The 16,856-nt window shown below is 37.2% G+C and overlaps 2 protein-coding genes across 2 annotated transcripts; one reads left to right on the plus strand and one right to left on the minus strand.

Moving 5' to 3' along the window:
• The first annotated feature begins 357 nt into the window (after positions 1–357).
• LOC103966958 (probable ribosome-binding factor A, chloroplastic) lies at positions 358–4,003 on the plus strand. The gene is made up of 4 exons (XM_009380197.2): positions 358–1,089; positions 1,407–1,580; positions 1,877–2,087; positions 2,549–4,003. The coding sequence occupies exons 1-3, from the start codon at positions 745–747 to the stop codon at positions 2,021–2,023; spliced, it is 666 nt and encodes a 221-aa protein (XP_009378472.2). The 5' UTR covers positions 358–744; the 3' UTR covers positions 2,024–2,087; positions 2,549–4,003.
• Positions 4,004–5,632: 1,629 nt separating this feature from the next.
• LOC103939003 lies at positions 5,633–8,515 on the minus strand. The gene is given in 4 exon segments (XM_009349056.3): positions 5,633–5,951; positions 8,071–8,136; positions 8,312–8,340; positions 8,343–8,515. Coding segments are annotated over 4 exon segments (159 nt in total). The 5' UTR covers positions 8,359–8,515; the 3' UTR covers positions 5,633–5,903.
• Between the last annotated feature and the right edge of the window lie 8,341 nt (positions 8,516–16,856).

Genomic DNA, 16,856 nt, shown 5'->3' on the forward strand with positions numbered 1-16,856 from the left:
CAATTTATTCGGCCCAGTTACAAAAGCTACCAGGCCGAATGGAAAATTTGAACAGAACAATGACATTCTACTATTAACAAAAATGTTATATCATCTTGCTCATTCATGTAGGTCAAATTTGAAACTTCTCTTTTGCAGGTGAAAGTGCTAGTTAGTATCCATTGTTTTGTTTATAAAACTAAATGAGGAGGAATTTTGGAAAAGACACACAATTTATCAATCATAATTATCAAATGTGTCATCCATTGTAGTCAAATTTAAGACATTCAACTTGTATATAAGTAAAGAGAAATATTATTAAATTGTAACACACGTGCAATAATAAGAATTTAAGAGCAACAAAATGCACAGACAATAATAACGTAATATCAAACTCATTATTCATAGAAATCAACCTTAAACCCTTGTTATCACTTAATACTGTAATTTAGTGATATTCTCCTTCAATTATAAGTGAGAGGCATTGAATTAGATTATTGTTAAAGGAAAATTCGAACCAGATTATTACCTATGAATGAAATATTTAAGCCTGGATTTAAAACACCGGACATTGTCCTGTCCCACAAATTATCTTCCCCCTCTGGAAAAAAAAAAAAAAAAATCGTGCCTCTTGCTCTTGCCTGCTGCAACTTTGCAATCCCTCGCTCTCAACTCAAGGCAAATTCTTCAAAGTAAGAATTCAACACAAACAGTAAAATAAAATCCAAAGAGGCGAAGAACTGGGATAGAATACAACTATCAACAATGCCAAACTTGGTCCTCCACCACCCACTACCACTCACCCCCTTTCTTTCCCACCTTCCATCATCATCATCAAGCTTTCGAATTCGGAACCAGAAATTATCGGCCTCGCTTCCCCCAAAAAATCCTGCGGTTGTACTCCGTTGGCGGCCCAACACCATCAGGTGCATGGCGAACCCGCGCAGAGTGGCAATGGTGGCCAAGCAGATAAGGAGGGAGCTGTCTGACATGCTCATAACTGATAAGGTCTTGCAGTACGCTATTCTTCCTGAGGTTTCTTTGGGTGCTGATCGTTTCCTCTCGTCGCTAACCACCATAAGCGATGTTGAAGTCTCCACCGACTTGCAGGTACATAGTTACTTGCATATGTAATTACGTATGCTTTCTTTTTATTTTGATTCTGATATTTTGACCAAACTTGGTGTTTTTTGTTCGATTTGTAGTGTTGGGTTTTGTGGGTTTGCTATCTTGTTTGGCATTTCATTCTTAGTAAACTTCTGTAGCATATTTGACACTTCGTGGGTGCAAATTATATGACTTCTTGTTTTGGTTGTCTCTGAGAGTAGCTTCCTTCAATGTTTCCGCGAAGATGGCAATGTTCATCATTTGACGAATCTTGTGGCGCTAAAATTTTAGTAAACTATAGTTTATATGTTTGCCTACAGGTGGTTAAAGTGTATGTTTCTATTTTTGGCGATGAGAGAGGGAAGGAGGTTGCCCTTGCTGGGCTAAAGTCAAAAGCCAAATATATCCGAGGTCAATTGGGAAGGCGTATGAAGCTGCGGTTGACTCCTGAGATACGCTTCATAGAAGATGAGTCATTAGAGAGAGGAAGCAGGGTAAACTTAATACCATACTATTTCATATGATTATCTGTATAACTGGGGAAAGCAATACAATTGGTTTCTCTTGCACTTTCTTCCAACTTTTTCCAGTAAGAGTAATGAGAGTACTTAAGTCGTTTTTGTATTAATTGAGGTAAAGATAAGATATAAGTTGGTAAAAGTAAAGCCAATTGTGATTGCTCATAGAGGTTGACAAGACTTGGTTATCAAGGTTTGATTTGTGTACTTGTAAAATTGCTTTTGAGGTGGGTGTCAATATATGCTAATATGTCAATGGTGAACCATTTCAGGTGATTGCAATATTAGATAAGATAAAGAATGAAAGGAAAGATGAGGAAATTCAAGATGAGGAACAATTGGAATCATCCGAGGCACCTGAGGATGACGGAGATTGGGAGGCTGATGACCCTGATGAAGACATTATATACATAAAATAGTTACTCTCCCTAGTTCCTGAGCATTATGCTATTTTGATTGAAGCTTGGCTTCGCTTGTCTACAGGTTTGTTTCATTTTCTTCACTTTCTTTGTATATACCGTTTACAAATATATGTATGTTTTAATTGTTTCTTCCATTTGCTGAAATTGGACACAAACATAATTTAATGAAGCGGACTACCTGCAATTTGGTTTGACAATGCTTGGTCTATTTAGGTGCAATCAATGAGTTGTTGGAATCAACTTTAGGAAGGTTTAGTATTGTGTTTGTGTATTTGATTAGAATTTAGATGATGTCAGGATTAAAACTAGCGTACTATGATTGAATTAGGAGTTTTGGTACGGACATACAGAGTGGCCAACTTTAAGGTACAAGGTTTGATCTCTGAACACGTCCCACTCCAGAGGGTTTGTTGTGGGAGTTGGGACTGCCTGTGATGGTACAATATCGTGCACGTTTAATAAACTTTATTATGCTCAGAAGAAGGGTATAATGTTTCATTTACTTTACTTTCTGTGACGCAGGCAAGCACGATAAGTCACAACGCTAACCTAGACAGAAAAACTCTTCACGGCTGGAGCCCCATCGTTTGAATTACGAGCTTCAACCATGGCACGCCTTGTAAAATTACCTATAATGTTTCCATTCTTTTCTTCAGGTATGCTTTTGATTTGCTTTTTGTTTTGGTCATCTAAAACCGGAAGCAGAAATTGTGGTATTTATAGTGCTAGATGGTTCACGAAGTTGACAATCCACATGATGTGAATGGAATTCTCTTATAAACATGTCTGCCTTTGTGATATTCTGATGTGTCTGTTACCGATATCACCTACTAGTTACTGATGCTTGTGGTCAATAAGATGCCGCAGCACTAGCTCGTATTCTCGTCCAGTGGTCAGTTTAACGGGACACAACTGAAAATTTATCATAAGCACGTCGACGAGCCTTGGACTCTATTTACCCCATGCTGGGAATTAATAATGTATGATTTGCAAAAGAAGTAGTCTGTGTTGAGCATCCACGGGGTTTGGATTTAAAAGCTTAGGATGATGTATGATGTTACAAGAGCAGAGACAAGGATGAAATATGAATAAATGGAGTTTCGAGAGCTGCGAAACTAAATCTACCCCTACTCTCGAGAAACTTGTCTCCCTCTGTGAAAGTCTTTCTCTCCTCCCCCGTGAGAACCTTTTCAGCCTGTGTGCTGAGCCTTCTTCAGACTTCATCTCCTCCGCCGCCGGCCCTTGCCATGGCCTGCGTCGGTGGCTCTCGGGTTTAGTTCTCCCTGCAATGTTTCTGCTGATCGTCACCAATATGTGCTTTAATTTTCCAAATCCTATGCCATCAATTCCAATTTCTTTTCACCATCTTTCCCATCCTCCACCTCCTAGGCTTTCCTCTACCTATTTGGTTTCGGATTTGTAGCTACTTTCCTTAAACGCGTTTTGTCCCAATTTTTTAAGGATGTGCGTAGAGCTCCGGTGCAGGTGATCTCACCACCACCTCTCATGGATCGGGAAGTGCATTTTGCTCCGGTTCGGGTGTTTATACCACCACCTCCCATGGATTTGTCTTCGACGAGTTTTTTGCCTTCGATGACTATGTTGCTGATGAGTTCTCTCACAAGCTTGCTGTGTTTCGCTACAGATCTGTCATCTATGGTGCTTTGTGAAGGTTGTTGGAGTCGTCTTTCCATCATTTTTGTGGAATTGTTTGGCTGGATTTTTTACGCCTGTTGGACGAACGTTCTTCAACGATGCATCGGCGGCGGTTGCAAGGAAGATAAGGTTTTGTGTTTCTGTTGTTGTTTCTGGGCTCAAACTTTTGGTTTGGGCTTGTTTCGGGGGTCCATATTTTCTTTTAGGCTTTTCTTGTAATTAGACCTCAACTGTTGTAAATTTTAATGTGGTTCGGCAACAAATCTTCCGCTTTTACCAAAAATAAGAAGAAGTAAATCTACCCCTTTAGCGATATAGTCACACCACTATGTCTTGTGATGACGGGATATTACAAGTTTATGCGAATTTTAACACACCTGCAATCGCTAACGTAAATTCCAAACTCAAGTCATTATAATTGAGTGGACGTGTAGCATGACATCAAGTTGTAATGCCCTATATAAATGTGTCTACAAAGACATTCAACGAAAGTTGGAGCAAGCAATTTTACTGTCTTCTATGATGAATTTCAGCTTCCAATGACTGGTACAACCTTATTTTTGAGCCTTCGGTCTGTCTCACTAGAAGTGAATCTATGGGCATTTGGTACGTAGAATTGGATTAGAATGAAATAATTTTAATTTCAATGTATGTTTGAGGTGAGAAATGAAAAAATTATGACCATTACTTATAAAATAAGGGAAGTGTTACTGGTACTTCAAAAATCTCATTCTACACTTCTCTCAAGTGTATTTTTCTTTCTAAATATAAAAAATTTGGAGTGCCAATAACAAATCCTTAAAAATAAGACTTATTTTTTGTGATGCCGCTAAAACTTGACTTCAATCTCACTCTCCCCTGCAACTCAAATTTCGCCACTTACCATTCTAATACTCAATTTTTGTCTCTACTCTGCAATTTTCCTTCAATATTGTTAAAAAAATCTTTTTATTTTATTTTATTATTATTATTATTATTATTATTTTTTCAATTTTTATACAAATGATAGTCTGTTAGATGGTTAAATTACAAAGGGAAGAGATATCGGTAAAATTCGAACCCACACGAGAGTGCATAGACATTATTACTTTCTAGCATTGTGGTTAAACGCCATTTGCTAAAAAATAAAAGGGAATTGTTATTAGCATTCCAACAATCTCATTTCGCACTCCAAACTTTCTATAATTAGAAAGAAAAATACACTTATGAGAAGTGCAGAATGTGATTTTTATAATGCTAATAACAATTCCCAGATAATATTAAAAACTTAGAGAAACAAAGGGAAGAAGCTTGATTTTGCTTTCAAAGCTGCCTAAAGGTTTACCACCCTCCCCCATATCGCTTGTGAAGTAATTTGTCTACTAACCGAACTATTCAATATCATAATATGAACAAATATTATTAATGCATATATTTTTGGTGGTTCTGAATAATGTACGTGATGAAATTGAGCCTTAGGCAAATACCACACAAGCTTTTCAACCTCAAATGGAAGCATAATTCCAATTTCCCCACAAATCCTTACTTGACATTTTCCATTGCTCTCAAGGGCATTGGTTGGTATGTAAGATCAGATTAGAACGGATAACTCTTCAATTTAAAGGTCTGTTGAGGGAGAATAAAAACGTTATGTCTAACTAGAGGGTAGAATACGATTACTCATGAAGGACACTTATCAATCCCAATCCTTTCCTAAATGGTAGGACTAGAAGGTATGAGTTTTCTTCACGTATAATTCTCTTCTAATCCCCGCCAACTGAAAAATTATTCACTTCTACCTTCAACATATCAAACGAGCCGAACATCTCCAGGTTTTATGTCCACACTATGACATGCAATGCAACATAGGCGCATGAGTACTGTATCTCAGTCACCCAGTTATCCATATCATGCAACAGGCTGACATCAAACGATAATTAACCATTATAACAAAATCACCTAATAGCGAAATTGAAGACTGAAAACGATAAGCATCTTATTCATCACGGGAGCATTACCCTCAAAATGTTCGCTATGAAATGGAAATCTAAATCATCCTAATTACCAAATTCATAATTCTCAATTCAAAAAAAAAAAAAAAAACCTGGAACTTACGTAAAGTTTTCATGGTGCAGAAAAGCTTTAAGAATCAAAATATTGGTACAGTCCACCCTTTCGTATTATTTCTATCTGAAAACCAACTCATTTTTCATTCACAACTTCTGATAAAAACACATCTCCTTCAGTGATGAGCCTTTGCCGCAGCCTTTTGTTCAGATTTAGCCTTTGCCTTAGTGGGGAGAAAAAAAGAAAGGAAATAAGTACTCGTGCACAAATAAAACGACATGGTGTAAGCAATCCAACAAACAGGCACAAGACTGTCACACAACTCAAACAGCATAACACATAATTTCACATTGCATTGTATGCTAGCATCAACTTTGGGTTGAACAGCTTAAAAATTTAAATAAAGGGGACAGCTTCAGGTGACATTTCCCATTCCATTAGTTAGCCCTAGTTGGTCAAATACCAGACCCGTATCCTTATAATGTCTTGACATGTTAAACAAAAAAGTTGATAGTTATAACATATATACACATTTAGTTGTGGTGAAGCTTTGATTGGTCATTATCACAACGAAGTATATTATGGTAAATTGATAGGTGGTTAAAAATGTTAACCCTATGACTACTTTCATTCTCCATTTCCAGTTTCGGAAACTGGAGCAACCCCAGTTCCTTTCTAGGACACTGCTGCTAGACTTCCTTTCACATTTGAAGATAAATCTCAGCTTTGCCCCTAACTTCAGTCAATTAATTATCAACTTAAAATCCAGCAATTCACAAAGGGTTATTTCTCTCTCACATTTACTCAAGCATAGTTTTGGACATTGTGCTTATTTATATGACAAGAAGTTATCAACACATTGACAAATGGTTAGCAAATATTTAGCTAAAACCCTCCCTTTCTCACAAAACTCTATGCAGCCTCGTCATTTTTCTTTTTCCCTTCACACTTGTAATTGTTTCTCTAAAACATATGCTACTAGTCACATTTGCATTGACTAATTCTGCTGTCAAATCACACCGTGCATTTAAGATTTGAGTTTTGATAGTGAGTTTGTGTAAGTCGTGTTTGTGGGTTGGCAGTTAAACCACTAAGAAGCTATAGTGAAGACATTGGATTGGTTGCATGCAGCTTGAGTTAAGATTTAATAGCCCAACCTAGAAGTCTTCATGATGTGAGAAGTCCTTCAAACGCATTTATTTATTTCAATGGATGACTTGATGCTAGAAACGAAGCTGCAGTTGGAATATTTAAGTTTACTTCTAGAATTTTCCATGCACAATGTGCATACCTTTCTTTCTTAGACACACTTCCAATTGAATTCTTTCATCTTAACATAGTGGGCTGCATTATTTTGCTTGACCATTGCTATAAAGACTCAGGCTTTTTACAAGCATAGCCAATAATCTAGGCATTGACATTATTTCTTATTTGTAGAGCCCCTCTAAAACATCCTTATACACCAATATCTGTTATATGCGTTTTGCAGTTTTGTTGAGGGAAAGTTAACACTTCCATCCAAGCTTTACGATAGAAAGCATACTTGGAGGTGAAGAAGAGTTCATTGCTTGCATACAGCCAAATTAATAGACCAAATTTAGAGCCTAGTTCTATTTCCAAATTGTTCACATGATCACATAATTGCAACATGCTCGGATTGACAAGTGGTCGAATGCCCCTACAACTAAGCAATCACATACGTAAATCAACCCTAACTGAAAAGGAGAGGACTACAGAAAAATAAAAACTCATCACGAAAACATCACCAAAAAGGGATAAAATAAAGAATAATAGAAGACAACATATGTACCTTGTACAAGTTAAACAAACTATTTCTCGATTATTACTACTCTTGGAGCCAAGAAGTCAGATTTCAGCTACGCATGCCTCTGGCACTACTGAATTTTTTGATGTTTGGTGTTACCTTAGACTCCACCAATCATTTAAAACATCAAGTATGATTTAAGCATTAATTAACAATCTCTCCTATTTCAAGCAACCTTATTCATAAGATAGAAGAGTTCCATACCTAATTTGCTACTTCACAAATTTTAAGACAAGGTTGACGTCTACGATATGAGCTCACCAAATGGTGCTTATACTCTTCCATGAATACAAAGAAAATACACGAATTCTTCGTATGAAAATGGAACCAAACGAATAGAAAAAATTAATCTTTGGAATCGATTTGACCAACATCGATTAAAATCCGCATTACTTATTAAAATCTACAAAAATTTAAACAAACCCAATACAAATTTGTAATAAAATGTACAAAATTAACTCATAAAATAAAAAAGTGCGTCAATTGAAAAAAGAAAAAGAAAAAGGAAAGGAGGTACCTGGAGATACTTGAGCTTAATGCTTCCGTATACGAGTCCAAAGGAGAATGCGGAAGCCCGAGCCACCTGCAAATCACCAAGAACCCAGATAACCAATTAGATTAACAACTACCAAATTGGTCCAAAATCCATACGCTAAATTTTTTATTTCCCAAAATATAAACTAATTAAAAAAAAAAAAGTTAGATCCGGAATGAAAAGAGAAGAAAAAAAAAAGAGAAAATTTAAGAGAAATTAATACCAAGGCGAGGGTGCTGGTTCCAGAATAGGTCCAGGAGGCGGCGCCATTGTTGTTGCTGGAGAGGACGAGACTGACTCTTAAGCAATTAGACGAAGCGAACAAGAAGGAATCTGTAAAACCTCCCAAAGTCACAAAGCACCAAGCCCTTCTACTACAGTTCAGCGTTCCGTTGCTTTATATATCGAGTAATTGCGGACCTGGATTATCTACCCCGTTTGGGCTTTCTACCTGATTTTACCGGGTTTAAATCCTGATCGTACATCACTGTGGAAAAGTATGCGGTCGTTGTCGTACGTCCACTTGTTCCATATGGTTGGGCCCGCTATTTGTACAGTCAACCAATAAAACATGGTTTATTATCGCTCACCACCATGCTTACCACCTTACTTATTACAAAATTTAGAGTCACACAATAATAATAAATAGAGCAATGATCATTACCATCACTTTAGGGAAGTGAGCAACTATATTCTATATAAAACACCAACATGTTGTCTTATCTTTAGGAATAGAGTTACTTACCTACTTTTTAGAAGGGAATATTTTTGGTCGTACCACTCAAGTGATAGTGATACTCACCGTCCTATTTATCACCGGTAAATGAGTTTAAATTTCGAAATATGTGTAGTGGATAGACACAAATTTCAAAATTTAAACTCATCCAAAAATGGTAAATAGAGTGGTGAGCAAAAATGCATCCCTTTATTGCAAGGTTCTAAAAGATACTAGACATTAATCGAAGGGCGGGTTGGGGCTTAGGCCATCTCCACCCGAAGGGTCCAAAGGGCAAAAAATAGCCCGAACACTATCTCCAATCAAAGGCTAGGCCAAAGGGCTTGTGGGCCCCATGGGACAAAAAGGGTCAAATGACCAACCGGCTGGCCCAACCAAGCTAGCCCCAGGCCAGGCCACAAATTTGAATGCAACGGCTAGTTGACGTCAACGTGACGTCAGCTAGCCATTACATTTGAATTTTTTTTTTACAATTTTTTTTTCCTATAACTTCCTAAACCATTAAACAACATTAAACAATATTAAACAAGATTAAATAACATTAAACAACATAAAAATTATACAACATAAATTTAAGTTGTTGTAGTTTTTAAATTTAAATAATAAATTATGTTTGGCCCTTTGGCTCTCGGTTGAAGATGGTAAGTGATATGGCCCTGCACTGTTCATTAAAATATTAATTTCTTATAGGGCCAGAGGGCTAAAACAAGCCATTTGGCCCTCGTTTGGTTAGGCCATCTCCAATCGAAGGGTCCAGAGGGCCAGAGGGCCGAAAATAGCCCAAAAACCGTCTCCAACCGAGGGCTAGGCCAAATGGCTCGTGGCCCCACTGGATAAAAAATGGGCCAAAGGGCCAACCAGCTAACCCAACTCAGTCAGCCAGCCAACCCCGAGTTGGGCCAGAATTTTTATTATTCTTGTCGGTTATATCCGATAGCATTGTACTTATTCCTATCGGTTATATCCGACGGGAATGGTAGGCCAAAATTTCAAATACAAAGGCTAGTTACCATTGGATTCAATTTTTTTTTTGGGCCAATTTTTTATTTTTTTTTTTTTTTATGAATGTAGCTTGTAGTTTTTAAATTTAATTTGTAGTTCTTAAATATAAGTTGTAGTTTTAAAATTTAAGTTGTTGTTTTAAAATTTAAGTTGTTGTAGTTTTTAAATTTAAATAATAAATTATGTTTGGCCCTTTGGAGACAGTTTTTTGTTACAAGGTTAAAACAAGCCTATGGACCTTTGGCCCTCGGTTGGAGATGCAGGCAAATATGGCCATATACTGTTCATTAAAATATTAATATCTTGGAGGACCAGATGGCTAAAACGAGCCATCTGGCCAGTCTTCAATTGGAGATGACCTTAGGTCTCTATTGAAAGGGGCTAAATGACACACCCCGATCGAAATCAGGGCATGCTGGCCGTCACGTGAGGGTGACGTAACCATGTGCACAGTGCGGAAGCTAAGAATAATAATAAAGTACGAACAAATAAAAATCAAACTACACATAGAGTAGTTAACATACATGTGCAAGCGTAAGTGTGAAAAACAATATTCAGAGCACAAAAAACCTAGTACAGTCTAGAGGAACAAATACTAACTAAACACACCAGTGTGAAAAATAATATTCAAAGCACAGAAAACCTAGTGCAGTCCAGAGGAACAAATACTAACTAAACACACCCAGAGGAGTCCTACACTGGTGATAATCTGTCAGATATGCTGTGAATTCCTTGTGAGCCACCAAAAGAGCAATCCCAACTAGAACCTAGAGGGGCGCAAAACAGAAAGTATAAGTGGGCAAAAACAAAGCTTTTCAAAATCATTTCATTATCAAAAGTTCTAACCCCTCGTCGTAAAACCTGTATAGTTTCCCAGAAAATAGAAAATACCCATATATAGAAAACATGCTCAGAAATATGCCATGTCGAATGCCTCTACATAAACTGTAAGTAACCCTGGGTAATGTCAATCAATGCAATGTAATATGTCAGTCGGAGCTATCTAACGTGACCTGTACGGCTGAATCTATAGCTCAAATCCCCAACTCACTAACTATACCTGCACACGAGTCGGAACCACCTAAAGTGGTGTGTACGACATGACTGGGTGTAAATAAATACGCTCAAGTGCTACGATCACGTGAAGACTGGGCGAATAATCACGGGTCACCTACGAGTCAGAACCACATATAGTGGTCTGTACGACAAGATTGTGCACCTAACTTGGATCCAAGATAAGCGTGTGGTACGGGAGGTGAACATCACGTGAAGGACTGTGCCCTACTCGGGGGCGGTAGCACTAACACCGGAGGTGCAGGTTATGAGCTCTCTATGCATCTCACATAACTACAATTCATTATCATAAACCATAACTTACCTGTGCGTTCGCAGCACCAAACATACATATATGCAGCTACTAATGCATAAATCAATAGACAAACGCAACGCATGACATTTAAAACATATAAACATTTCATATCATTTTCTAGGAAAAACCACAAGTATATAGGTATATATGGAAAACCAAAAGCTCACTCACTGGTATATGGAAGGGTCGTAACCCCCTTGCCTCGAGTGACTGCGCTCATCCTCGGGATAGGTCTCACTTATATGCGACACAACTATAAAAACGTCAATTTAAAGCACATAACCAAAACTAGGTAATAACTTCTCATACAATGCTCAAATGGGGTGTGTGAATACACCAACGTGATCTACTCAACCTCACGAACATCCTCATATTTTTAAAATAATTTTATGACCCCCCGCGCGCCGCCACGCATTGGCCAAGGCACGGCCAGATGCGCCGGCCATGTGCGGCCACGTGCCAGGCACGCTGACGGCGCCAGTTAACGCCGTCAAGAATATTTCGTTAAAACTAACAGATTCCGTTAAAGTTAACCTAACGCCGTTAGGAATATTCCGTCCAAACTGACAGAATATTTCGTCTTCTTCTCCGGTACACCTCCGGTGCCGTCGCCATCGTTGGAAAATCGAGAAATTTTTAAACCTTCGTTTCTCACTCGATTTTCAACCAAATTTCATAAAATTGATACCAAAATGAAGCTTACAACAAGTAGAACAAAACCTTACCACTTTCAAGCCCTGAAATTCACGAAATCACGCCGGAGAAACTTCACAAAATCTTGCCAAACCTGCAACTCACAATCCCGACGTCTAAATCCTTCCAACGAACTACCCCAAGCTTCCTAAAGACCTCACTAAGCTTCCTACAAGCTTCAAATTCCCTGAAAAATAACATTTCACGTGTGCATGAACAGTAACCATAATCGAGGTTCCATGGTTCAACGTGAAATCGAAGGATTTCCTACCTGAAATGGGTATGGTTGAACTCGTATAATCCTCACGAACACAAAGGTATAGTTTACTACTTCGATCCGTAACGTTTTCGAGTGCTTTGGTTCTTGTCCGTACGAAAAACGTAGAAGAGAAAGAGAGAGAGACACGGACAGGGAAGAAGATGAGGATGAGAGTGTGGGTGTGTGTGTGTGGTCCAGCTGCAACCAACCAAAACCCCAAAACAACCACACAACGAAACATAACCACTAGAGGCAAAACCGTCATTTCACACCTACGGTACGAATAATCCGGGACGGGCTGTCACACTAAAGGTCCAAAGGCCAAAAAATGGTTTGATTTGTCAAAAAACTTATCTCCAACCAATGACTGAACTATAATTCTATAAAGCCCATCAGACTATTATTTCGCAAAATGGGCATCGAGCTAGTCAAATGTAGCCCTCCTCTTAGCCCATTTTCTGGGCCCAGCTCCTCAATTGTAATAATTGATTCAAACTCAATGGTTAGATTTGAAAGCATCAAACGGTAGTTTAATTAAATTAAACAATAAATTTAAAATATAAAGTTAAAACTAATAAATTTCCGAAGGGGGTTGAATATGGTATATGAATATGGCATGACACTACATATATAAAAACAAATTTTTGCAGGGGTATAATTCCGGGTAGAACTATGTTTAGCCCTTTCGTTTGGAGATGACCTTAATAGTTGAAGAATGACTATGACATATGCCCAACCACATTGGATTTACTTGTGCTGATACTTTAGAATGTTGAAAATTCAAATTGTATCAAAACAAATGATTTATTGACTTCAAATGTACATTTTTTCACAATCGATATTACTTATTTAAGCTATATTATGAGAATAGAAGAAATAAATTTGAAACGAACATAGTTAGACAGAAACATTTTATTCACTAGAATAATACACTAGCAAAATCAATTGTAAGTAAATGAAATGCGTAACAATATATCTCTGTGATCCCATTATACCAAGATACGCCCCCAGAGCCACCACTCGCCAAATCAAGCTGCATCTCTTTCAAACATCCTGTGCTTCCTCGGCAACAAGCCATGGGCTCCATAATAAACAGCACAACTTTTCGAAGATCCGGAATTAGGTAGGTCTGAAGAATTACATAGCTTGGGTTATCATCTTGAGGACCCATATCATATGGATCAGACCAAGGCCGGTGCCTATCGTACATATTGCGCCTATGCCACTCTTCGGCTGGAAGGTGGAGTTATAACACTCGGAGTAACAGAGCACCAACATTTGCACCTATAAGCCGGGGCATATTCTGTATTTAGCCCATCGAAAAAAGAGATTGGAACTTTGAGATTTTAGGTTGTGATTGACACTAACAAATTAACTAAAATAAATGTATAGAATTCAATGTTTTAAAAGGCGAAGCGTTTCTCAGATAGCCTCACTTAGGCGGAAGCCTTGAGGCGTGAGGCTAATTTTTTTAATATATAATATAATTATAATAATATATATATGTAATATCTTAGTGCGATACGTAGGTCTTAAAAGAAAAAACAAGAAAACTATATAACATTACAAAAATAATAATAAAACCAAAATAGTTGTATCAATATTTCTTTCCTATTGGCCAAGTGGATTTTTGAATATTATAAACTAATATTAAAAGAACAAAAGTCTTTTGATTTTTTTAAGATTTATAAAATAATATTAAAAAGTTTAAAAATCATTTTGTCTTGGGCTTATCTTTTAGTCTTTATAATATTCATAAAATTAATATTAAAAACAAAAACATAACAAAAAAGAATATCCTTAAAGCATATGTTGTACAGCTGTCAACAAACAAAGAAAAAATTTAAAGAAAACAAAAAATAAGGCAAAATATTTGTCGTTTTCTTCATCTTTCTTCTTTGAGCTATGCAACCAAAAAGTCCAGTAACTTCTACAACTAAAAACCCAGATTTCAACAAAAAAAGAATTTCAAATTTCGACAACATTGATGCCCAATAAAATGCCTGGAGGCGTGCCTCTGCCGCCCAAGCACTCCCCAACGAAGCCTAGGCGAGTTTTGGCCCACCCCTACAAAACAAAGGTGATTTTTCTGCAACCCCGCCTCCAAAGTCGCCTTGGGGCGAGTTTTTCAAAACATTGGTAGAATTTTACACAACCAGTTAACAAAAAAGTTAATCCTGTGACTGAATAAAGTTGCAGGCATTGAGTTTAGCAGCATTATTAACAAGGAAGAGCAAAAACCATGCAACTCCATCATCATGCATGAGTGGTATTTTAGGAAATACAACTATACTTGCATAAGGGTCCTAATTGGATTTACTTGTGCTCGTACTTTAGAATGTTGAAAATTCAAATTGTATCAAAACAATTGATCTATTGACTTCAAATGTACATTTTTTTCACAATTGATATTACTTATTTAAGCTATATTAAGAGAATAGAAGAAATAAATTTGAAACAAATATAGTTAGACATAAATATTCTATTCACCATAATAATACACCACTTGCAAAATCAATTGTAATTAAATGAAATGTGTAACAATATCTCTCCGTGATTCCATTAAACCAAGATACACCCCATACGCCCCCATACCCACCACTTGCAAAATCAAGCTGCATCTCTTTCAGACATCCTGTGCTTCCTCGGCAACAGGCCATGGGCTCCATAATAAACATCACAACTTTTCCTAAGATTCGGAATCAGGTGGGTCTGAAGAATTGCATAGCTTGGGGCTATCATCTTGAGGACTCATATCATCTGGATCATACCGAGGCTGGCGCCCGTACATATTGCACCAATGCCACTCTTTGGCTAGAAGGTGGAGTTCGAGTAACAGACCACCAGCATCTGCACCTATAGGCCGGGGCATATTCTGCATTTAGCCCATTGAAAAAAGAGATTGTAACTATGAGATTACAGGTTGTGATTGACACTAACAAATTAACTTAAACAATGTGTAGAATTCAATGTTTTAAAAGGTGAAGGCGTAGGCAAGACGTTTCTCAGATAGCCACGCCTAGGCGAAAGCTTTGAGGCGTGAGGCGAAGTCTCACGGAACCTTAATTTTTTAATATATAATATTACAAAAATAATAATAAAAACAAAATGGTTGTATCAACATTTCTTTTCCTATTGGCCAAGTGGATTTTTGGATATTATAAACTAATATTAAAAGATAAAAGTCTTTGTTTTGATTCTTTTCCTATTGGCTCAAGGGAAAATTTATAGGATGGCAATAAGGCGAACAATGTTTTATGGCACAGAATGTTGGGCAGTGAAACATCAACACGTACATAAAATGAGTGTAGCAGAGATAAGAATGCTTCATTAGATGTGTGGACACACAAGGGATAAGATTAGGAATGAGGATATCTGCAGTAAAGTAGGAGTATCTGAAAACGAAGGAAAGATGAGAGAAAATTGGCTACGGTGGTTTGGACATGTGAAACGAAGGCCCACTGACGCTCCGGTTTGAAGATGCGATTATGGGACAGAGGTTTAGGGCCGAAGGGGTACAGGAAGACATAGGAAGACTTTGCAAAAGACTCTAAGAAAAGACTTAAAGTACTTGGACCTAACGGAAGACGTGATACAGAACTAAGTGCAATGGAGTTCTAGGATTCATATAGCCAACCCCACTTAGTGAAAAAAAGCTTTGTTGTTGTTGTTATAGATAAAATTTGATTGATTGTTATTACTTTCTCTCCAATACAGAGGCAGTATATATACACATCTACTCCTTGCAGTACAAGGAATAATAATACAAGAGTTTATCCTAAACTAGGAAGGAATCCCTTTAATCTAGGAAGCCAAATTACATTCCAATACCTATTAACTTATGACTCACACACCAACAGTTGTTGTATAAAATAATATTAAAAAGTTAAAAAATCTTTTTGCCTTGGGCATATCTTTTAGTCTTTATAATATTTATAAAATTAATATTAAAAACAAAAACATAACAAAAAAGAATATCCTAAAGGCATATACCTGCACAACTGTCAACAAAGAAAGAAAAAATTAAGAAAACAAAAAATAAGGCAAAATATTTGCCGCCTTCTTCATCTTTCTTCTTCGAGCTTTACAACCAAAAAGCCTAGTAACTTCTGCAACTAAAAACCCAAATTTCAACAGAAAAAAAATTTCAAAATTGGCAACATTGACGCCCAATAAAATGCCTTGAGGAGCGCCTCGACTGCCCAAGCGCACCCCAACGAAGCCTAGGAGGGTTTTCACCCACCCCCACAAAATAGAGGCAATTTTTCTGTAGCCCACTTCCAAAGCTTCCTAGGCGCGCCTTGGGGTGAGTTTTTCAAAACCCTGGTAGAATTTTAAACAACCAGTTAACAAGAAAGTTAATCATCTGACTAAATAAAGTTGCAGGCATTGAGTTTAGCAGCATTATTAACAAGGAAGAGCAAAAACCATGCAACTCCCTCATCATGCATGAGTGGTATTTTAGGAAATACAACTATACCTGCATATGAGGGTCCTAATTGTCATGAAAAAATTAGCATGTACATGAAAATCTATAAGCATCTTGAATAAAATATATATTCTAACTCATATATCTGTTTCAAATTTATTTAGACAATATTTAAAAGGCTTAATTACTGATGCACCATTGAAAGTGTGAATAAATCTTACTCTGCCTCTGGAAACTTATTTTGATCCAATTTACTTACTTTCTAAAATATGTAAACGTA

Source organism: the organism of the source record quoted next, unplaced genomic scaffold, assembly GCF_019419815.1.
Source record: "Pyrus x bretschneideri cultivar Hongxiangsu unplaced genomic scaffold, Pyrus_bretschneideri_v1 Contig16, whole genome shotgun sequence".
NCBI lineage: Eukaryota > Viridiplantae > Streptophyta > Magnoliopsida > Rosales > Rosaceae > Pyrus > Pyrus x bretschneideri.

Excerpts from the sequence above, each read along its gene's own strand:
- LOC103966958 (XM_009380197.2), top strand. The coding sequence starts at position 745 with ATGCCAAACTTGGTCCTCCACCACCCACTACCACTCACCCCCTTTCTT. Across the intron at positions 1,090-1,406 it reads AAGTCTCCACCGACTTGCAG|GTGGTTAAAGTGTATGTTTC; the intron begins GTACATAGTTAC and ends GTTTGCCTACAG. Across the intron at positions 1,581-1,876 it reads CATTAGAGAGAGGAAGCAGG|GTGATTGCAATATTAGATAA; the intron begins GTAAACTTAATA and ends GAACCATTTCAG.